Consider the following 23,137-nt stretch of genomic DNA (forward strand, 5'->3'; position numbering starts at 1 on the left):
AGGAGGTCACCAGTTTCTTTAATGAGGGCGATCTCTGTAATATGATCCTTTGATTCCTAAAAGCTTGAAACATCTCCAAAGCCTGAGATATGAGCAGAATCTTGGAGAGGAAGAAGTGTTTGTTGGGATTTAAAAGATGTAGATTCTTCTTTCTTTATATATGAGGTTGAACTGGGAGTGACAAAATGGAAATTGTCGGTTTCGAGAGAGCGATTGACCCCACTCTACTGTACCATAACCCATTTATTTTTTGATGAAGACGATCGTGACAAAGGTCCACAAAGGTTACAATGCCAGTAAAATTTCTCTATCAGCTGATATGACCCATCACTGAGAGTGTTGTGAAGCTGGAAGTGTTCAGTCTTTGCTCTAACAAGGATTTATCGCCGGACCAGCAGCCAAATCTACAGCACTGGTATCTAACCTTTTTCTAATGGAGCGTATTTACCATCATGATGATAATAAAACTGCTGAGTGACCCTCCTCATACGTTAGAGGTTGTAGGCTACTTCACCCGCCAAATTACCATTTGTATATCAATTGCTCAACCCATGTTACGCTGAATAGGTACGTTTGTTTTTCTCACAAGCCTCCAGTAAACGAGGAATCCAAAAATGGAAAATTCTTGATGAATTTAAATTATTGGGCATAGCAAAATTCCCAACTCGTCAAATAATACTGCTTTGTCAGTGGATGTCTGCATCAGGCACCTACGCACAAAGGCACCTTTCCCGGTGTTATAAATTGCACCACCACCTGCAACTACCGCAGTACAAAGAGCGAGAAACTCTCTGTAGGGCAGGCAGACAAACTCCAGACTGTCACACTCACCTGCTGCTCGTTTCCCGTGAGAAACCAAAAGTCAGTTGAATTATTTTAATAAGAAAATTCGAATTCGAAATTCGAACTCGAATGTGGGTCCACCCAATCAACCAAAAAAGGAAGGATCATGGTGTTTTTCATCACCTTGTGTCCGAACTACGCCTGGACAGTGGTCGCCATGTCGAGTATTTCAGGATGGAGGTCGAAAAAACTGAACAAATATTTATAGATTATATATTGGCCAGATTCTCTCGTCTTTTCTGTGTCCGACTTCCTGTTTGGTACGATCCGCTCTATCCAGCTTGACAGAAGCGCTTGCAGCTCGAGTGAAAAATAGACCAGACGCCGAACTGAAGCGCTGCAGTGCGCGAGCCTCCGCGGGCGCTCCAATCTGCTCAGAGGCCTGTGTGGACAGTCAAATAGGTTAACATGGGCGCCGATTGAAAACTGCCTCCGCTGCTGGGCGCTGCGCTTCGGTTCCGCGTCCAGTGTGTCCGTGACATGAAACTTAGGTCCACTTACAAAGCAGCTGTATTTGACATGATGGGATGAGAATGTGTTGCTTATCTATTTTCTCTTCAATGCCAGGCTCCATTGACAAAACCAGTAATTTTACCTTGCTGATCATGGGAGCTGCTGGTCTACCACTGCATCAATCAGTTAGTTTGTTTGTGTTATTCTGTGACTTTGTGCTTTTTGAGGGTTAGTTCAGATTTACCAAAGTCACACAGTAACACAAACAAACTAACTGATTGAGGCAGTGGTAAACTAGCAGCTTCTGTGTTCAGTGAGGTAAAATTACTGGTTTTGTCAATGGAGTCTGGCTTTGAGGAGAGCATAGATAAGTTTCACTTTCCGATCAGTTCCCTGTAGGAAAGGGCTGTCAGTTTGGGAAGCATTGAGCATACAACTGTATAAATCAGAGTTGGATTACACTGCAGGAGTTGTGTGAGAGTTTGTAGAATTAAGTCTTGATTTATTTTAGATTTTATTTTGCTATCGTTAAAGTGGATCCCTATGACATCAATTGGTCAAGAATACTCTCTGTTTTTGGATTCTTGGTTTACTGGAGGCATGCCAGCAAAAAAAAAAAAGTTTTCTTCGCAAATTCAATGTAACACGGGGTGAGTAATTGATAAGCAAAAGCTCATTTGGGGGGATGAAGTATTCCTTTAATATACATTTTTTTTTATGTGTTGTCTTTCGCAGCAGTGGTATCTGAGCCAGCTCTATCCAACCTTCCACTGCAGAGCAGGTGAACGCTTGTTTACAGCAGGTTGATTAATGGTTTGTCATTATTGTCCCCAGTTATAGGTCACTTGACCTCGATGTCCTCTTATTAAGGGCATAAATGTAAGTCGTTAAACCATAATTGGAATGCTTGCATTCATCCATTTCCCGAAAGCCATGATGGGAGCCTCAGCCTCTGAGGATTAACCAGTTATTTCCATCAGCGGTGACCTCAGAGGAACACTTTGTGACTCAACCTCAAGTGATGGGAAATGTGACACACAGAGGTAGAGCAACTGCGGAGGCTGAGAGTGACCAGAATCAAGCACCACTCATTCTGCAAATTAATTATGATCTGTCATTGCTACCGCCAAAGTGTGTGCACACATTACCGTAATTGAGCCTATTTCTTAGAATTAAGCCGATTCTGAGGGGGAACTGGCTGCTCGGGTTTTTCCTCCCTCGCCTGTCACTCACAGTCTTAATCTGCTTGCTTGCCAGTCCTACAGACTGCATAATCAATACACTACACTTTAATAATGAAACAATCCTTCTCCAGGACGTTTGCTTTTTAAAGGGGTTTGACTGTGGATCACTGCTGTCTCACCTCGAACAAAAAGATTAAACCTGAAATCACTGTCATGACTCAGGAAAAACAACAACAACCTAAGTCAATGATTTCAAACAGGTTTTAACTTCAATGACAGCTCAATCATGAACTGGTAGGCTACTTTACCCCTTCGTGTAAGCCATTAAAAGGGTATACTTGTACACCTGCAAGTGTGGTTTTTAGCTGTATTGAGTGACTCAGAAGCTATAAAAATTGTATTTTTTATCATTATTATACAATTTAACGTCAGTGGTTGGAACAGTTTTAAAATGGTGTTTCGTGGTCAAAATTATATAAAAAAATAGCCCTTTAAACCTTTTTTAGAAAGCGTTTTCTTGTATCAAATCATGTTTACTTCCTGTATAACAAAATATGCCATGTTACAAAAGGTAGTACAAACAAAATTCAGCCAATAATATCATGACCTTCACCCACCAATCAGTCTGCAACTTTTAGCAAGATTGAGTTAGCTAGCTAGCAAAAGCATGCTACGTTGGTGTGTTTTCGTTTCCCCAAAATACCGTAGCCCGCTGGCTAGAATCTATTCACTTTGAGGGAAGTAGTATCTCTGACAGTTTGAGGTGATGCGCAAGGAATTTTATCAGGGGTACGATAACGATTAACGATATTAATAACTCCAGTAAGCAATGAAACATTTAAACATGGTTTCTGTAGTAAGAAGCACAACATTTCATGTATTTCACATATTTAACAAAGACATAAAATAAAGTAAGGCATCTGACATCCAAGATAATACAATGACTTTTTCAAATTCTCCTGCCCTTCTTCTGGTTATGTAAGTCAGTTTCTCTGATGCAACACAAGAAGCCATCTTCTTTACCCATAGATGTCTTGAAGATACATCCATTTTTCTCCAGGAAAAAGCTATAGTCCTCCTGGCCTGCGGTAGCCCAAGTCAATTAAAGTTAACTGTTTTGAACCAACAATATCAGCAAGTCATTTAATGGAGAATACATATTTTTCTTAATGGAGTGTGGGACTAACCTCAAGTGTGATTTGTATATCAGACGCTGATGATTTTAAAAATGGGGATGAATTGGAAGAGACAGAAAATGGACACTTCTGGCTGCATGTCAGCACTGACCACATGGCTGGCCGGGCACTCGGGAACATATTGCAGGTCAAATTGTGTGAGGAATAAGAAGCCAAGCCTCAACATGGCCTCTGATGCCCTGTAAGGGACAAGCAAACATGACCAATCACCACTCACATTCTGCCTGTCACTGGGATCTCATAATGGAAATGCAGGTCGACCACTAAGTAAAGAAGTTTTCAATCAACTGGAGCACAAACAGTTTCTTACTGTGCCCATTTCTCTTGTCTTCTGTTCATATAACCTTGTATGTGAGCATGAGAGAAAGGAAGAGGGAGACTGAGGGACTGTGTGTTTGTGTTCAGGACACAGAAATGCTGATGCCTCTCCTTTGGGCCCTGTCAAGCACACTTAGCATCAGTGTTTACAATGCAAAATGGGAGAAAGTCCCTGTAATTCCAGGCGGCCTGAAGGCAGGCGAGAACAGGAGGAAGACAAGAGCCAGGGGGACGTTGTTATAGTTTTGGAAAACCCTGCAGAGCTGTCAGTACCAACGCTTCTGAAGGACGTACTCACCTCATGGTGAAGTCACAGCATTTGATGTCATGAGTTTAGATTGATTCATGCTGCGACAGAAGTTCCTCTGTCAGAGCTGCTTATTGGATTTGCCGGATCCCTCAGGCAATTCTGATTTACAATGTTGAGCTTCATTGTTTTAAAAAAAGACACCACAATACGTCACTGCTGTACTGGTCGTGTCATTCCTCCTGCAGCTGCTTGATTTAAAACCACACACAACCTGTCTCAGTTCTGTATCGCTGACGCGTCAGACCAGAAGGAACAGTTTGACATTTTGCGAAATTTGCTTATTCACTTTCTTGCCGAGAGTTAGATGAGAAGATTATTACCGTTCTCCTGTCTGTACTGTAAATATGAAACAACCAGCTGGTGTCTTGTCGTCACAGTGAGGTTGCCAGGCAACCAGCAGAGACTCCAGGAAGTTACGGCGAAGGGCCAAGAAATAGTCCAATACATTTACTCCCTTTAAACCTCAGTGATTCTTGTATGGATTTAACAAACGAGTTAAAGCATGTTAACAGTTTAAAGGTGCTGGACTGTGTTACCTTTGTCCACAGTCAGGTTAGCTGTTTGTAGTTATTATGCTAAGCTAAGCTAAGTGTCTCCATGTTTAACAGATATGACAGTGGCATCGATCTTGCTTTCCAACTTTCCATGTGGTGCAAGCTTTTATTGCATCTGCCCCTGCACACTTGATCCACTTACATGTTAGCGGTGTTGGGGTTAATTCTGTTTCTTCTGCTCAGCCAATAAGAATTAAGTGGATCAGATGTGCAAGAGTAGTGAAGGAGGAGGAAAATAGCCTACAGGATAGATGGCAGATGAAGATAAAAAAGGACTTTATTTCCCCCAGAGTTGAGCCTGTCAGGCGTGCAAATCCCCCCCCCCCCCCCCCCCCCCCTTGGCTAGGATTAGCAGACTACAGTCCTGTCCCTTGGTATTACCCCAACCATATTTAACCTGCAGGATTAAATCAGGATGGTTCGATAACGGTCAGTGCCGGACCTAGCAAATTGGGGGCCCTAGGCAAGCCCTTTCGGTAATGCTCTCTATACACCACATACACTCCACTCAACCATCCCCCTTATTTTTGATTTTTTAAAATGTACTGTAATAATAATCATAATAATAATAATAATAACAATAATAATAATAGGGCTGTCCCTTGAGAGTAAGAGATTTGGGTCGTCAGTGATAGTTTATTTTATTCTTTGTTAGTCATTGTGCTGTGCAGTGTACCTCTGGGGACGTTTTGGCCCCCAGATTTTGCTGCAGCGTGAGCGCCACTCCTTGGTACGGTCAGCTGCGAAGTGATAGAGCAGTACGGAGAATAATAAACTTTCCACCGTAAAGCTCTGAGACAACACTATTTTCTCTCTTCAGCTTAGAAGCAGTGAATTTACAGCGCACAGTGACTTAATATGACAGTCTCTGGCTTTTGTTTGATATCTAATGATGGCAAAAAATGTTGCTGCAAATTTCCAACTCGTTGTAAGGAATGTTAGCTTGTTTACTATATTACATGAATGTGCTGTCACACTGAACGTCCTGCTGGACCCTGTTCAAACTTCAGAATTTTATATGGAAAAAAAAAAAAGTCGAGTATTCGTATTTAACAGCCAAATCTGATTTGACGGACATAATTCTGAGTCAGGTCTGGCCCTAAATAATAATAATACCGGTAATTAACACTATCCCCGCCATTGACGAGATATTCTGGCAATCCGTGTTTTCACTGTTCTAAGATAGGGAGCACTGTTACACATCTTGTGAAATAAAACAGCATTGCCGTGTCCAAAAACAAATGAAGAACAAGATCCACTGGAAATGGGAAGAAGACATTGTTTACAGAGACGTAGCAGCTTGCGAACTGCACGAAAATGCCGGCGTCAACGGAAAAGTTTGCGGTTGGGCAAGCCATGGAGATGTCGATGGACTCAGACCGACAATTCCTGTTTTAATCAACAGTCTGAATCCGATTTTGGCCAAAGAAGCAAATCAGTTTGGTGCGTCGAAACAGGATCTCCATGATGGTAGTCTCGCCACCAGACAATCAGAGATCTCTGCCTTCTGACAGTCTGGGGACACTCCTTTCTAAAATGTGTTTAACACACCGGTGAAAACGGCCGGCAACAAAGCAACACCTCTTGCATTTTTGAAAAGGACACGCCCTCCCGGAAATGTGCGCTCCCCCTTTTCTCGTCCACAAGTAAACAAACACACAGAGAGCTTGAAAATGGATGCCGAGAGATTTAACTCCATTTTATCAAACGTGTGCTCAGTCCACAAGATTGTGGAAATTAAGGACTTACAGCGACTTGAGCCATTTTGTACCGCTACACGTGTTTCTAGTCAGACTATGTTTACGAGCACAAGAGTTCAGCAAGCCACCGAAGGACCGCCCTGCGGATTTACTATTGGTTCTGCAACGTAGGGAGTTTTTTAAACTCTGAAATTGTATCCGCCCATCTAAACACAAAATCAGGGAGAAAGTCATCAGTCTTTAGTTAAGCAAAGCGTCTAAAGACTGACTTGTGAGTCTACATGATGGTGACAGTGACACATGGACAAGACAACCAAAGAGGAGAGGGAGACAACAGAACACTGAGCGATCACTGAACGTGTTCTGCTATACCCCAAAGACAATATTATTTTCATGATTGTTATTTTTATTATTTTTATTTATACAATTCAAACTGATGTAAGGAAATTGATTTTATACTTGACAATGACTGTATTTGACAAAAATGCATTTTTCTCAGATTATTGTCCGAAATGTTATTTTTCTTTGTGAAAATGCAGAAATTCAAGTGCTATAGCCTATATAATAAAAATATAATAAATGTATATATAAAATATATATAAAAAATGTTTCTTATGTATAAAAACAGAAAGTCTCTTCCTTAGTTTTATGTATATACTGTTTACATATTCACAGAACAAATTATTGTGTGGGTCTTTAAAGATTAGTGAATATGATCAAAAATGCTGGCGCTGGCTGCAACTTAAAAATAACACTCTGGTGGGGAAAGTGTTAACATTAATAGTAATAGTAATTATTATTATTATTATTATTGTTATTGTTTTGGGGGGTGGGGGCAATTTAGGCGCCCCCCTTCTTGATCTAGTAAGACCCGCCACTGATGATGGTGGTTTACCATGTGGAGGAAGGGCTGCCTGTGAGTCAAAATGCAGGGCTAAATATACTCGTGTTAAAAGCAGTGCTGCTGGCTCTACCCACAGGTTTGACTACTGATCTAAGCCACATATCTAATTTTGAATTGGGTCCACCTCGTCTGAAATGTACTGGAACTACATGGCTGTGTTTCCGGTCACCTGTAAACCCCGGTGAAAGGTGGAAAACACGAGCCATAAAAAAGACAACTAGAGCTCCAATAAAAAAAACTAAAATATATTCTACTAATGTGAGCGGACGCGGCCAATGATTGCCATTGAGCACCAACATGATGTGAAACTGAGTGCAGGGGCCGCTCACCGCATCTCCTCCGCCCATCCCCTCCTGCCAGCTGCCACTTGCAGTAGTGGTGATGCTGCTCCCTGGTGTGTAGAGGAGGAGAGAGAGCGTGTCCGCTGCCCAATGACAGCGCAGGATGCTGAGAGAGGCTGCTGGGGTGAATGGAGGCGACAAGATGCCGTCTAAAGCGGCGAAGGAGAGGAATTAACATCGATCAAGGTACGTTTGCTTCTTTTATTCTGCACCCCGTGTCTCCGCGTGTCGTTATAGAAGCACTGGCACGTGCGTCCTGTCGTTTTTTGGAGCGTTTGATGAGCAATGTGGCGGAAAAAAGCGCCGGCTTATGCGCGTTTAAAAAAAACCATTCCGGTGGTGGGTGATTGCACGAACACAGCCACTCAGTGCTCACTTGATACCTGACAATTTGCATTTTAAAGACGTGTTGAAACAATAGAGCAGCGGTGTATTTCAAAATAAAGGTTTCAGTCGGCTTCCCCGCTGTGCGTTAGATTAATATTTCAATGGTGTGTTCAGGTGCTCGACGCACAGCACGCCGGAGCCATCGAAAATGTAGGCCCAGTGAGCTGTCAATTGCTCGGTCGTGCTTCCTATGCTGCATCAGATGTGATTCAGCCTGCACACCAGTCAGCAGACATTATAGGGTAAATATTTGAATTGAAAACAGACACCTATGTGTGATGAAGATAAACATCTGTCTGAGTCATTTCGCATGCACAAGCCATTTCTAACGAGCAGGTTGGTGACTGGATCTGGGTGGACGGGTGAACAGGCCATTTGGAGTCGCACATTTACATTTTCCCATCCCAATCAACCAACCATTGGAGTCAGTGGAAAGCACGGGGGCGTTGATACTGTGTAGTAGAATACGTGATGAGGAGGCTGCATGTGTTCCTCAAGTAGCCCTGCACCGCACTGAACCGGCTGCTACTTCTTTTCCACATTGAATTTCTTTATCACCAACCCATTGTAAAGGCTATTTATAGACTAAAAATGTCCTTTATCCGTCCTAGACATGCGCTCTGACCTCAGAAGCTCATCCTCACAGCCAAGGATCCCTGGTTTTAAGTCTTATTCAGTAGGAACAAAATGCCTGCATGCTGGCTCTCAAAATGTCATGATCGCCTCACAGAGGGAAGGGTCTCCCTGACCCCACAGATACACTCAGCACCGCCTGTGGTGAAATCTTTCTGTCAGAACATCTGTATCCTCCCCGCAGTTAACGCATCACTGCTCCCTGAATTGCCAGTGATAATTTCCTCACTGGCCTGCACTGGCATTTGCTGACAGGTTTTCAGGGTTCTGGTGACTGTAACTGCTCAGCAACACCTGAGCAGTGTGGTGACGTCAGGTTGGAAATGAAAGTGACAGCATGAGTTTAAAAAAAACCCTATAGTTAAAATCATGCATCTTCTGTTTTTTAGTATGCTCTGTAAAGTTAACTGTAGGGTGGGGATGGGTGGGTGGAGGATTATTGGCCTCTCAGCAGGCACCCCTTGCAGTACTCCAGTGTTATCACTGTTTCTGCAATAATATGATACTCTCTTATTGCACTTGGGTCATGTCCCTCGGCCCGGCCTACTGAGAAATATGCCTTTGGTGCTGTGTGGATCTGTGTGTGTGCGTGGGTGGGGGATCCGTTATAGTCGATATGGAATTTTACAGTAGAACAGGGTTAGAGAGGAATAAAAAGATCAGAGTATGATTTTCACTGGAGATAAACTGGTGTAGAACATGGCAGGAATTTCTACTCAATTTATTCATTATTTGATGCATACATTCACTGTACTTGTGCAAACACATTTTGTCAAATAATTTATTAGTTGTTTTTCTTTAATGGATGGTAAACAGACTGGGGATAGTTGTATATTAGTTGTAAATAAATTAGGGAATTGGGAGTTAAAAGAAGAAATGTAAGAAAAGCGTAAGGGCATATAAGTTTTACTTCTACCTACTCCTTTTCTGACACTGTTACCTTTGTCTTGTTTGTTTTATTATATTTTTTTACATTTAGATTTGAAATAAAGTCATTCATTCATTCATTATTAGTCAATTGACAGAAAATTGCATAATTATTTAAGACACTTATTGCATGTCTGTCAGTCCTGGGAAAAGGATCCCTTTTCAGTCACTCTTCCTGAGATTTCCTCCATTTTTTCTGCATTAAAGTTTTTTTGTTTTTTTTTGAGGAAGCTTTTCCTCATCCATTGTGTTGTAAAGCCCCCTGAGACAAATTGTGATTTATGATCTCTGGCAAGATAAATAAAACGCAATTGAATTGATCAAACAAAACCACCAAAAAGTCATCGATTTTGTCTTCTAAAATGAGAGGATTTTTCACTGTTTTATATCACTGTAAATCAAATATCTTTAGGTTTTGAAGTACCAGAGACAAAAAACACAATGTCAATGTAACCATAGATCCATCACTTTATTGATTTAGCGATTCATATTGATTCTGAACATTTAGAAATGGTTTCCATCCTCATTTTCCACACTATTGATACACGACCAACTGCGCTTTCTAGCTCTCATTTTGTTAATGTTGACCACCGTCATCCTGCCGTTCTCTGCTGTTCTCTGCTGCTAACCAAGAAAAGATTGTTGTCATGTTAAAGCCTTGTTATATTTATCTTTTAATGGAAATTGTATCTCATATGCCCTAAATGTAAAAATTTCCCCGTGGTATTGAGAATAGTATTGAATATCAACATTTTTCAAGGTATTGTGTCACAGTTGGAAATCCCAGTATCGTATGAAGCACTATTGCTTATATCAAAGCTCCAGCATTCAATCTGTAAAAGCGATGTGATTTGAGCGTGTGCAGCTGGTTGGACAGAAGAAAATGAGAAACACCTTACTATTTAATTCAAAAGCAAGCAGTGAAATGAAGACGTTTGTTCAGTAGTTCAGTGTGTTTATTTTTGAGGTAGAAGTGTCTGTAGTGTTAAGCGTTTCTTTCAAGCACTATTTTCCTCCATTTGGCATATGTCACCATGATTTTTTTTAAAGTAAATATTTCTGGCGTACAGTTTTATTAAAAAGCTGACAGTGAAGATTGGCAGGAAACATGAGGAGCGAGGGGGAGGACATGCAACAAAGATGGAGCTGGAATCAAAGCATGGAAGTTGCGTTCACATGGCACACGTCCCAGATCACTGGCTCAGCAGCGCAGCATTTTTCCCCCACGTGCACATTACATCGTTTTTCTGTAATTCACAATTACAAAGGCAGTTTTGCATAAATAAATCACAGCAGAAGCTTTAATAAGAGGGCTGACAAACTTTGTATAGATAGGTTTTTAAGGTAAGACAAGAAACTTAAAGGGACAGTTCATCCCCAAATCAAAAATACACACTTTCCTTTTACCTGTAGTGGTATTTGTCAGTCTAGATTTTCTGGTGTGAGTTTCCCACAGTTAGACATATCAGCCATAGAGATGCCTGGAATGTAATGGAGCTAGATGGCACTCAGTTGGAAACTCAACAGCAATGTCTCTTTCCAGAAATTATGACCTGGTCACTCAAGATAATCCACAGACCTTGCTGTGAGTATGGTGGCTGCAATGCATGTGTCCTCTTACATGGAGAATGAAACAAGCACAGCAGGAAGTGATGTGAGGTAGGAGTGGCGGGCCAGGTAAAAGTGGCTCGGGCAGAGACTATCCAGGTGTTAATGAAAGAAATATGAGAGGAGCTTGCTACATGAGCAGTGTCTTGCAAGAGCTATTCTCTTTATACCAAATTACATCCACCAACCGATATCATGTACCTCTGAGCTAGCTAACATTACAGCTCAGCCATGGTGGTCGCCATTAAAGTTTACATCTCACGCTGTCACGAGCAAGAGCCTCTCATCTTTGAGTAGATGCATGCTTTCTTCTGTGCGGTGATTCGGTTGGTGGATGTAGTTTGGTAAAGAAAAAATAGTTCCTGCATGAAACTGCTCACAAAGTCTGTGGATTATCTTGAGTAACCAGGCCATGATTTCTGGAAAGAGACGTTGCTGTTGAGTTTTTCAAATGTATTTTTTGTCTCTTTCAGCACCACAAGCCGAGTACCATCTAGTTCCATTATATTTGAGAGAAATACGGCCAATATTTCCAACACCTGGCAACTCATACCGAAACATAGATTGTTAAAAAGCACTACAGGTAATAGGAAAAATCTATATTTTTAATTTGGGGATGAACTGTCCCTTTAAAGAGGTCCAAACAAGCCAGATAGTCATCGCCTGAATCATGGGAACAGCAGTAACGATGCGGAGAAAGTCTAAAAAATGATGACAACATATGCAAAACCCAGACAAACTTAAACAGAAACAGTCATTACAAGTAGATCCTAACAAACACTGACTGAAAGATGCTTCACTGGATGTTTTGCTTTATGCTGCAAACCACAGCCAGGCCTCAAAAATGAGTTGAATCATCCACACTAACAGTTTCACCAAAAACAAATGTTATGAGCCTCAACAGACTAGATATACAGCTGGTCAGTTCTAATTTATTATGAGATGTCTCTGTTGTTTTTGTCTGCCCACTGCTGAATGCTGTTTTTGCTCTTAAAACATTTACCGACCAGACTTCACAGACCCACTGTAGCAAGCTGACCACTGTAGATAAGAGCCGCAGTGTTTGTTGTTGCATATGTCTGCGTATTTAAATTTTAAATTTAATTTGTCAGTGTCTCTCAGAGGGACAAAGAGACAAAAGGAGTCTAAGCCTTTAAACTAACTCTGATTGGTCTGTTTTGCCAGTTTATATTAGTATGTTCCCATGAGATTGTTAGACACCTTTAACTTAATGTTACTAACAGAGATGACAGCGTGTTGTGTGACCTCCTCTGCCAGGCTGCAGTGATAGCACCCCCGGCCAAGTGTTTCCACACAGATGATGCTTCAGTGAGTCCTGCCATCCAAAATCTCACTGGATTTCATACAAGGAGACCTGTTGACACATGGTTCTCTGTGCCGGGAACTGTCATTTCATCTGTCCCTCAAAAGAAAAATAAAAGAATATGCATGAAGTTACAAACTTTGGATTGCTAGAGAGAAAGCTCCCATGGAGCAGACAGGCTGTCATGTCACCTCGACACTGCTGCAACACTCACCATCTACATTTGGCCACAATTTTTTGGGGAACTTACGCCATCGTTATATGTCAGACGGCTGAGGTGCTTTATCTCTGTTAGCCCAGGCAGAGTCACCATGGCAACTGAGTCTGAGCAGCAAGTGTCACCAGAGGAGAGAAAGTACCGTAGTTCACTTTGATGGAAGAGTCTAATTTTTTTTTGTCTCACAGACGGTCCAGTATTATTCATCACCAGGCAGCCTGTGACATTAACAACCCCTGTCAGCGTCTTTGTTGTTAAATGGCTCTCTGTTATTTTACCCAAAAAGATATCTACAATAATGTAATAATGACGCTGCCATTATGTGTCATCCTGAGCTAAATGTATCACAGACCGTGATATATCTTGGGCTATATTGAAGCTTGAGGTGGCATTAAACGGCAGTCCCATTATTACCACATTAAAAATTAAGCCCCCCCATATCCTTTGCTCCTCGTTAGCCAGCAGGCTCTGCAGTATTTTAAATTCCTTTGATTTACGCGATTCTAATTAAAATTGTGGTCAGAAAATCTGTATGGCATATTGTAAATGGCATAACATCAGTGGTTATAAAACCACTGCAAGTCCCTTGTCTGTCATAATTTGTAGGTTTTATGTGTTTATGAGACAATACAATCCAGCGGAGGATTACTTTATGTCATATGCCATGGGCCTGATTATGTTAGCTCTCTTTTATAATTGATTTTTATTGCATTGAGTCGGGGACATTGTATTGATTGTATGGCGAGGTGCGACACAGTGATGTTTGTTGTGTTCTCTGGTGCTCTTTATAAAGTAGCAGCTGCTGTGTTGCTGTGTATTTGTGATATGTTATAATCTTTCACTTTGGTTCAGTTTCTAACAATTATTATAGTAATAAATGTGGTATCCAAACATCAAAACATGTGAAGGGCTGATTAAGTAGGGAGTCAAAGAGTCAGACATCACACTCGCATGAAGCATTAATTTGGTCTTAACAGTAATACTGGATGCAAACAATCAGTTTGTTTGTGTTTGTGTGTGTTTATTAATAAATAACCACTTATCTAAAACAACACTGGCATTTGAAATTTTAAACCTAGAGCTTTTGTAGGGAATTAACTGGAAAAATAACTATTTGGTAAACATATCATGCATTTAGTCAGCACTTAATAGTATGGATGTCAGTTTCAGTTAATGTTGCTTGTGATAGCCCGGCCATAGAAACACCTGTTACCTGGTAAGATGAATTTAAAAAATACAATAAAATAAAATTAAAGTAAAATAAAAAAGAAATGAGGTGAATATAAGAGACGCTGTAAATAGACAGCCTTCTGTTATTTTCTGTTGGCTTTGCTGACAACTAGCTAGCTAGCACTTACCCTCTGGTCCCCACTGGTTAGCTAACGTTAGCCTTAGCCGCTATGCACTGTGCATCGGGTTGGAGCTAGCTAGCGGTACCGCTAACAACCGTTAGCGCTGGTAACGCCGTCCCAGCGGCGAGATAGCGTTGATGCAGAAACATGGCGGCCACCCTGCTGTATCCCCCCTAGGTAGCCTTGGTGAGTAAGCGGTGTCATCTTGAACGGCAAACCCCGTTAGTATTGTTAGCACCACTAACTGTTAGGAGTGCTAACACAATGCTAAAAGAGCTAACATTCACAGCTAACTATGTTAAAGGGGTTAGCTAAGTTAGCATCCTCGGTTAACAGTTAACCGTTGACCTCCTTACGTCATGGGTGTGAGGATTTACTCTGATATAAAACTATGTACAATCATTTTTCATAACAGACAAATCTGATGTGATATATTATCATGGTATCTGATGTACTGTGTGGTTGTAAAGCTGCCTTTCCTGGCTGTATTAGCAGCATTAATGGGATGTAGATAAATGTTGGCCAGTGGGAAATCCACAGTGATGCTGGGAAATTCCTGTGGGCCATTTGAAATAGAAGCCATATAAAATGTGACAGTGTGCTGCTGATGTTGACTAACACAGCCTTAAAGCTAATGTAAGTATTTATTCCTTCAGCTGGAGCCTCTTGCAGGTCAGATCTGTTTGTTTAACCCTGTAATACCCTGTGTATTTATTTTAAGTGTGTGCATCTCTTTCTGTGGCTTTCATCTGACACACACACAGAAGCAGTTGTTTGTCATCTAACAGGCGCTTCTCTCCTCTTTCCTCAGATCTGACTTTGATGTGCTCCACCCATTAAGGCATGAAATAAATCACCCATGTGTGGTTCAGAGGGTCAGAGCAGTCTCATTTCAACGCGCTCCTGTTAAGGACCCTCTGGTGGCTACACCGCCGATTCACAGGACATGTACGGCAGTGCCAGAGCTGTAGGCCATATAGAGAGCAGCCCCGCACGGTCCCCGCGCCTGCCAAGGTCCCCCAGACTGGGCCATCGGAGGGCCAACAGCGGGGGCGGGGGTGGTGCGGGGGGAAAGACGCTCTCCATGGAGAACATCCAGTCACTCAACGCTGCCTATGCTACTTCGGGGCCCATGTACCTGAGCGACCACGAGGGCGTGGGCTCCACTGCCACCTATCCAAAAGGCACTATGACTCTGGGTCGCGCCACCAGCCGGGCCATGTACGGGGGCCGCGTCACAGCCATGGGCAGCAGTCCCAACATTGCTTCTGTGGGGCTGCCCCATGCTGACCTTCTGTCTTACAGTGACCTGGGCTCCCTCTCCATGCTGCACCACCACCACCACCACCAGGGGGTGCCCTCTGCTCTGCTGAGGCAGGCAGTGCGGGGCAGTGGTGGGGAGCTGCTGGAGATGCAAGCCCAGCTCAGGGATATGCAGAGGGAGAATGAGCTGCTGCGCCGAGAGCTCGACCTGAAGGACAGTAAGTTGGGGTCTTCCACCAACAGCATCAAGAGCTTCTGGAGTCCTGAGCTAAAGAAAGAGAGGATAATGAGGAAAGAAGAGGCGGCTCGCACATCAATCCTTAAAGAGCAGATGAGAGTCACTCATGAGGAGAACCAGGTGAGAGCAGCTCCCACAGCTGTCATAACCCATTCATTACTGCACTGAATTTCAGTTCTCTAGTCTGCTGTCTTTCTATTGTCCTCTTTGATCTGTGTGTCTCTGCTTTCACCATTCTCTTCTCTGCAATAGACCACTGTCATCCTCAGTCCAAGAGTTCAGAGAATTATTGCAGTCAGTCATGTTTTTCAGTACTTGTGGAAACCTTTCTGGAAAGAGTTCTTTGCGCACATAAATATTTAACACGCACTCTCCTCACATAGTACTCCAGTACAGAATCAATGTCAGAGAGACCACTTGAGCCACAGGAAATACAAAACCCTTTAATCTAGTTTCTGTAATCTAGTTTTTGAAACATGAGCTATTACACTGAGCCTTGTGCCTTCTCGTATGAAAACATCCTATAATCCATAATTTTGACAGTGAAAACCTGCTCCCAGTTATTCAATGATCAAATGAAAAGCACAACACTGCCAACAGGTGAGTTCTGCATGCAATCTAGCCACGATGTTAATTTTTTTTCAAAGGTTATTATCAGATTGGCACAGAAGTGTTAGATGTCAAAAGGTTTTTTTGCTAGCTTCAATGTGGGGGTGTAGTCATGGCCCAGTTAAATCAGTAACTGACAACAGTAGGCACAAGGCCCAGAGACAAATGTCAAGGATGCTTAAACACCCTCCGTCTTACTCTCACTCTCTTCCCATTTCCTCTGTCTTTCCTTTACTTACTTTGACTTTGATCATCTCTCACTGTCGACCTCTGTTCATCTGGCCGTCACTAGCTTCAAATACACTACAGAAAGTAGCAGCTAGAGTCTTATTTTTGTTATCACCTAATAGCCTCATGCGTAATTTTCTAACAGTTCATGGAAATTATGTCGATATAAAAACACCATTTACTGCACTTGCATTCACCACTGCTTTCTGTTCAAAGACAGGACCTTGGTTTAGTTTGATATTTCAGCTACAAGGAAACGTGCACGACACACTTAGGTAGACTGTGGAATAGGTCAGAGTATTGCTTAAATTGCTAGATTGAGCTCTACAGTGTTTTTTCTTAGGCAATTCTGTGGCATGATGCAGCTGATTGTGCGACGCCTTGAGCAGCGTTAAGGCTGAATTTTGCCAGCTGGTCGTGGTCTTTTTGGCAGTCTGTCTGCGTTTCTATCTGTCTGGTTGAGTGATGCTGTCAGACACTGAGCAGCCAGCAGACCACTCATTACTCAACACTGTCACTCCACCCTTCAAGGTCACAGCAGGATACCATTAGTGTGACCCTTAAATGAGACTCGTCTGTCTTTGTGCATGTCTGCTTGAATTTGTGCGCACCAACGTTCCCTTTTAAAATTAATAATTTGTGGTTTACCTCATTTGACTGGAGGTTAAAGAGGCTGCAGTTTGCCAGCTCATCCCCGAAGCAGTGCCATGCTGCAAAGGGGAAGGATGTCGAGTGCTCTGCCTCATGGTTTCACCTGCTGGTGATCCCTAGAGGGAGGCCAGAGGTTCTTTGATCCTGTTATATCTTTGTGATTCAGGTAAATGTATAGGGGACGGTGTTTGGGAGGAGAATGTGCCTGTTCAGGCTAAAGCAGCACTGCCACTGACAGGGCCCAAGCCATTCATCATTTCACTTATTCCTTATGCTCAGTGCGATTAAATACTCAGCGTGAATCCTTGTTTATATTTTTAGCCTGGCTTCACACTCTGTAGGAGCTGAATGTGTCCGGCAGAATATGAAAGCTGTACAGTGTGGGCTTTCATGCCTTTTGTGCTCGATACAAAGGGAGGACTCTTTATTTATCCTCAGCCTGTCGTGTACTTCAGTGTTCGCTCTGACTCTGCACTGAATGATATTTATATCCCTCCTGGTCGGGTTCATTAATGAAGTATGTCGGCTAATAAAAGGCAGATGTGCCTTGTTACTATAATTGGGATTTTTCTATCTTGATTTCTGGGCTGTGAGGCGTCCTTACGTAAGTGTATACTTATGTTGGGATGGTTTGAGAGGCTGACTGAGGAGCAAATTGCCTCATTAATAATGGAGTCATTTTTGGCCAATCATTACATCTGGCTTGTGGCACCCTTTGCAGTTGCATCAGGTGCCTCAGGCCTCTATTAGCTTGAGCAAACGCTGTGCATTATTTATTTTGCGAAAAATAAGATCTGGGAATATGTGCCTCTTTTTGCCACATGTTAGGACAAGAAGAAAACCATTCAGGCGTCAGTTTGGCTTCCATCTGTTTTGTAAAGCACAGACTCCACTGTGAGTGAAATACCAACCATAGCCTGCAGAGCTTTAATCAAGACAGTCGATGGTCATGACTAGAGGTAATGATTAGCCCAGCGATGTTTTGTGAGGCGCATTTTTAATGTACTATGCAACTGGCTCGGGCTGTTATAATGTTAATCCATTTGACTTAGATTCAGCAGAATGTTTTGTCGTGCTGAAGCTGGACGAGAGCTGCTGGAGGCAAGTGTGTGAGTTAGAGCAGACCATATCTGACTGAGTCATGACCACTGCTGCTCAGCCACCCAGTCAGCCCTCATCAACGCAATCCCCAAAATGGAGGCTCAGCTTCCCGTATCACACTGCCCTGTCTGTGCATGGATACCGTGCCCCAGACATGACATGTTTTTGTGTGTGTGTGTGTACTTCTTTACTCCGAGCTACTGATTGTTACACGTCACTGAGCAATAAAAGTGTGGACATGTGAACAGGGTGGGACTGTTATATCTCAATAAAGAGTTGAGGGTTGGGTCCATTGGGAGCACATTGTGAATGAGCAGCCCAGATGCCAGAAGAAAATGTTGGAATTGTACATTTTGTCACACCACAGATAGCTTGCAATACATTTGTATGCTTTACACATCAGATAAGCATTTCTAAAATAATTTAGTATATAGTGTGAGCTAAATTTGTCATCAGGAGGTATGGTGGATGGTGTGTCATCAGATGGCTGCCAAGCTGCAGACCACTGTTTGAAACCAACAAACAACAACACCAGTTGTTTGTAGTGAGTCATTGCTGCCATTCCCTGGCATTTTAGCCAGCAAATATGGGCGTTTTTTAGCAACCAGTTATTGTATTTCAACTGCTGATAGTGCCATAGACACTGGTTGTTTTTTACCAAAATGTTGCTGAATTCTCTGAGGAGATGGTGCCATGGAAAGAGTTTGTTTTTACTCAGATATTGCTGCGTTTATTGCTTGGATAGGCTGTATTTTACTTGGACATCGCTGCATTTCCTGCTGGGATTGTGCCAGTAAAAGCTGGTATTTGAAGCCAAAATATGATCTTTTCCTGACCATAACCAAGTGGCTTTTGTGCCTAAATCTAACCACACATTAAATCCAGCATTGTAAAAACGTAAAGAAAAGTTTCTACAGATGTAAGTTACCTGTGGTTTGCAGAAATGTACAATGCCAACATTCACTCTGGCAACTGGGTTGTAATAAATGTGCATGTGGATGCATGTGCACATACAGTAGAATTTATTTGTATGTGGACGGGGATGTTTGCGTTTGTGATTAGAGGTTTCTTCCTTTTGTAGCTGCACCAGCTGGTAATGTGTGTGCAGAGGTTTCATCACCAACAGTCTGTGTTTTGTGTGGGAGAGGTATAGTCACAATTAGTTGTTTGCACATATGATTCATATATACGGTGATGCAGCAGGTGTGCGCCCCACACAGTGTACACTGACGCAATGTGTTGAGTTAATATTTAGCTCTGTTCAGTTGGCGGCAAACAGGCTTGCAGCAGACACACGCACATGATGAGCAAAGGTATTGATGTTTTCAGCCATTTCATGAGCTCATGTGGAGACAGGAAGTATCATGTGAAAAGTCAAAAGACCTCATGGATACTTCCTGTGCCAACCGACTCCCTTGTGTGAGCACATAAGATGGCTGCTGCTTCATCCAGAGGACAGGAAGGTGACGAAATGAGGAGTCTCTCGACATGTTCAGCAGGGAAACGTTTACAGAGTGCGAGGCTGGTGAGATTAAGATGAGAGTGGAGGATGGAAGAACAAAGCAAAGGGGATAAGACGTGTTACAGTCTGCTGGTGTCTTTTTCTCCAGAACAGCACAGTCTTGGATTAGATCAGAGCACTGCCAACAGTGCAAAAATGTCCATCTTAACAAGTAAAGTAACAGTAAGGATGTATTCCCTTAAAAGAATCGGACAACACAGTGAATTACGCTTTTTTCCACTGAAATCTTACATCTTTTTATGGGTGGGTACGACTCAGGAGGTAGTCCACTCAGCAGTGTTGTAGTAAATGATCAGTCTTGGTCTCGAGAACCTTTTTTAAAGGTCTCTGTCTGGTCTTGGAATGAGCTACATTTTACTATGTCTTATCTTGGTCTCAGTCAAAGAGACTGCGACTGTGGGGATATCACTAAATTGTGAATAAAGATGCTTAAGTTATTTTCAGTTACTCCGTGTTTGTACGTGTTTGCTCATAAAAACCTGAAGAACATTCCCACTCATAAAATTCACCTCTGCAATGCCTTAGGATTATTTTGTGAAGACATTTTTCATGTTACACGTATACATATACATTCATAATATATGTGTCATAGTCCAAGGGTTTTGTTTCCTGTTTTGTTTTGAAGCTTACTTCCCATACGTGTCGTGTCTTGTTTTACTTCCTACCTTTGTTTCACACCTGTTTTATAACACACCTGCTTTGTATCAGTCTTATTAGTCTTCCCCTGTTCCCAGAGTCTTCCCTGCACACCTGGCTTGTGCTAATCTCATTTGCTCCGCACTAGTGTTACCACCTCCCAACACACCCTGGTTGTCTCCATTGTTAGCCAGTCCTTGTGTTTCCTTCCTTATGCCAGTACCTGCCTACTCCAGCTTTGTCTTGTTCTTGTGATTAGTTCTCTGTATACATATATATATATATATATGTATATATATATATATATATATATATATACTTGTGTGTTTCCCCTTGTTCCTTGTCAGTGCATGGTCTATATATCCTGGTGTTTGCAGCTGTTGTTTTGCTCCAGGTGTTTTCCAGCCAACCAGTTCTTTTTGCCTTGGTCTTTCTGTAACCTTAGTTTTGTAAATGAAATACTTATTTTTTTCAAGTTTCTGTTACCTTCTTGTTGTTTTTGCTCTTGGGTTTGATTAAGGAATGCAAAAAAAACGTTAGTTAAAAAATAGACAGTGGGCATATTTCTCAGCATCTCATTCATTTCTGGAAAAAAAGCTAAATGAACATTGCTCTGTTAATTTTTTAAGTTTACATTATTATTCAAAATACAAACTTATACAAAATATCTCACAGGATAAGGGTGAGGTGAAGACCTGAACACAAGCTATAGTCACAGACCCTTCACTCTGCTTAACAACCTGGTCCTGCATTAGAAAAGTAGGTGTTAGAGCTAATAGAGCTAATAGAACAGCAGGAGTGTTAGGGAGAAGAAAACACTGAATTGTAAAAAAAAAAAATTAAGTTTGTATGATAGTTAAAAATAAAACAACAGTAATGCGGACAGAAGTTCATACAAAAAGTTCCTAAAAATAACAGTTAAACTAATTTCTGATAAGAGTATTCACAGAGAGTAGTCTGCTCAAAATTCATCTAAATTGCTTGTTCTACACAAACTGAGTGCAGTTATTGCGTTCATTAGTTGTGATAATTGTGCAGTTAATCAGCTGTTCTGTACTGTTATTGTTATGCATAGAATATGATATATCCATAAAACCCGTCACTTAGTCAGGGGTTGTCAGTTTACACAGTTGTAGAAAAGGGGTCCCTGAAGGAAAAAGGTTGGGACCCACTGACCTATAGTTTGCATGTTCCACATTTTATCATAGTGTGTCATGCACTGTGGGACTTGCTCGGGTCTTGGTCATGACTTGGTATCAATTTGTGTGGTCTTGACTATAACACTGCCACTCCTGGTCATCCACTAAGTGCACGGTTTGAAGTTTGGTTGTCAGTTTGCTCCACATAGTGATGTGTCGAAGCTAGTTTCCACTGCTCTCTGGCATTTTATTGGCAAAAGAATGAATGATTTAGTCAAGCACACTATGATTTTTGTTGTAACAAACAGACAAGATATGCAGGAATGATGGAGTGAAAGAAAAGTGTTCTGAGATGATGAGTATACTTGCTACTGATGGCCAAGTGTATCTTGTGTATCTTGGCTGATGTTTGCAGTGTTAAACTCCACATTAATGTGTGTGGCAGCTCATTAAGGATCATTGTCCTTGCTGTTTCTCTGCTCTGCATGGTTTGGAGCTCATAGTGACTCCTCCACTGTCCCACTGTGACATGCTTTTATGAACTTAAATAAGACAAACATAATGCTTAAACCACAGGTTGTTAACCCAAAACAATATTTTAATCAACACTGAAAATGAGAATGCTTTTGTAATTTGAAAGGGTGTTAAATTTGTCGACATTGAAAGTCAGCCTGTGTATTTGAATGGGTTATTGATTTCCTGCACGGGTAGGCTGTCTGTCTGGTTTTCATGCAAAATCACTGTGAAATGATACAGCTCCTCTTCATCATTAACCAGAGGCTGTATCATTTTTTGCATCAGTGTGAAGTGAAAGATTTATTACATAATATTAAATCACATAGCTGTGGCATATGCCAGAGCCAAATAGATACCCTGTGCTGCCTGTATTATGCTCCTGTGATGTACTGCATACAGTGGGCTAATAACCCACTTCTGTGACACTGTCAGACTCTTGATGGACAGTTTAAGAAATGTGTCAAAAACTAATGCAGCAGAACTTTAGATGTAGTGACTTTCAACTAAACAAAATGTCTAAATAAGCCACTGAGGGACGAACGGGTGACACTCAGTAAATTGAAGGAAGCCTTATAGGGACCAGTCTTTGGCTTAATCAAATTGAACAATGATCCAGTGTTACAGTGGACTGTTCTGTTACATGGGGAGAACTATCTGTGCAGGCACATCCTATACTCTTGAGATGATAAACAGGAATATTAATAAAATACATTAAATGGCCCTCATCACACTGGGCGAACACTTATAATAACTAGAAAGCAAATATAATTCGAATTCAGGGTCACTTACTGTAGCTCCTGTTGTTCTAGCTCAGATTTCTGTTTTCGTGCTGCTCTCTACTTTTCTTTTCGCTGAGCGGAGATGAATAAATGCTGCGTCTGCTAGCATGGCTGTGTAATTGTATATTGTCAGCCATCACGACATACAACACAGAGATTAGGAGTGTAGTGAGTGGTAGGCTGCTCCGACTCAGCACTTTGGAG

General features: G+C 41.9%; 1 protein-coding gene across 4 annotated transcripts in view; it reads left to right on the plus strand.

Moving 5' to 3' along the window:
- Window positions 1–7,863: 7,863 nt before the first annotated feature.
- The window catches only part of erc2 (ELKS/RAB6-interacting/CAST family member 2), a 48,420-nt gene continuing 33,146 nt past the window's right edge, over window positions 7,864–23,137 (plus strand). For 2 of the 4 annotated variants that reach the window (XM_050038948.1, XM_050038947.1), the window contains exons 1-2: window positions 14,320–14,437; window positions 15,063–15,872. In XM_050038948.1, the coding sequence (XP_049894905.1) occupies window positions 15,198–15,872 (675 nt within the window). In that variant the 5' untranslated portion in view covers window positions 14,320–14,437; window positions 15,063–15,197. Of the gene's footprint in view, window positions 7,990–14,319; window positions 14,438–14,799; window positions 14,888–15,062; window positions 15,873–23,137 lie in introns of those variants that run through there. The other 2 variants (XM_050038945.1, XM_050038946.1) reach the window with 2 other exon arrangements.

This window comes from Epinephelus moara, chromosome 24 (genome assembly GCF_006386435.1).
Source record: "Epinephelus moara isolate mb chromosome 24, YSFRI_EMoa_1.0, whole genome shotgun sequence".
Lineage (NCBI taxonomy): Eukaryota > Metazoa > Chordata > Actinopteri > Perciformes > Serranidae > Epinephelus > Epinephelus moara.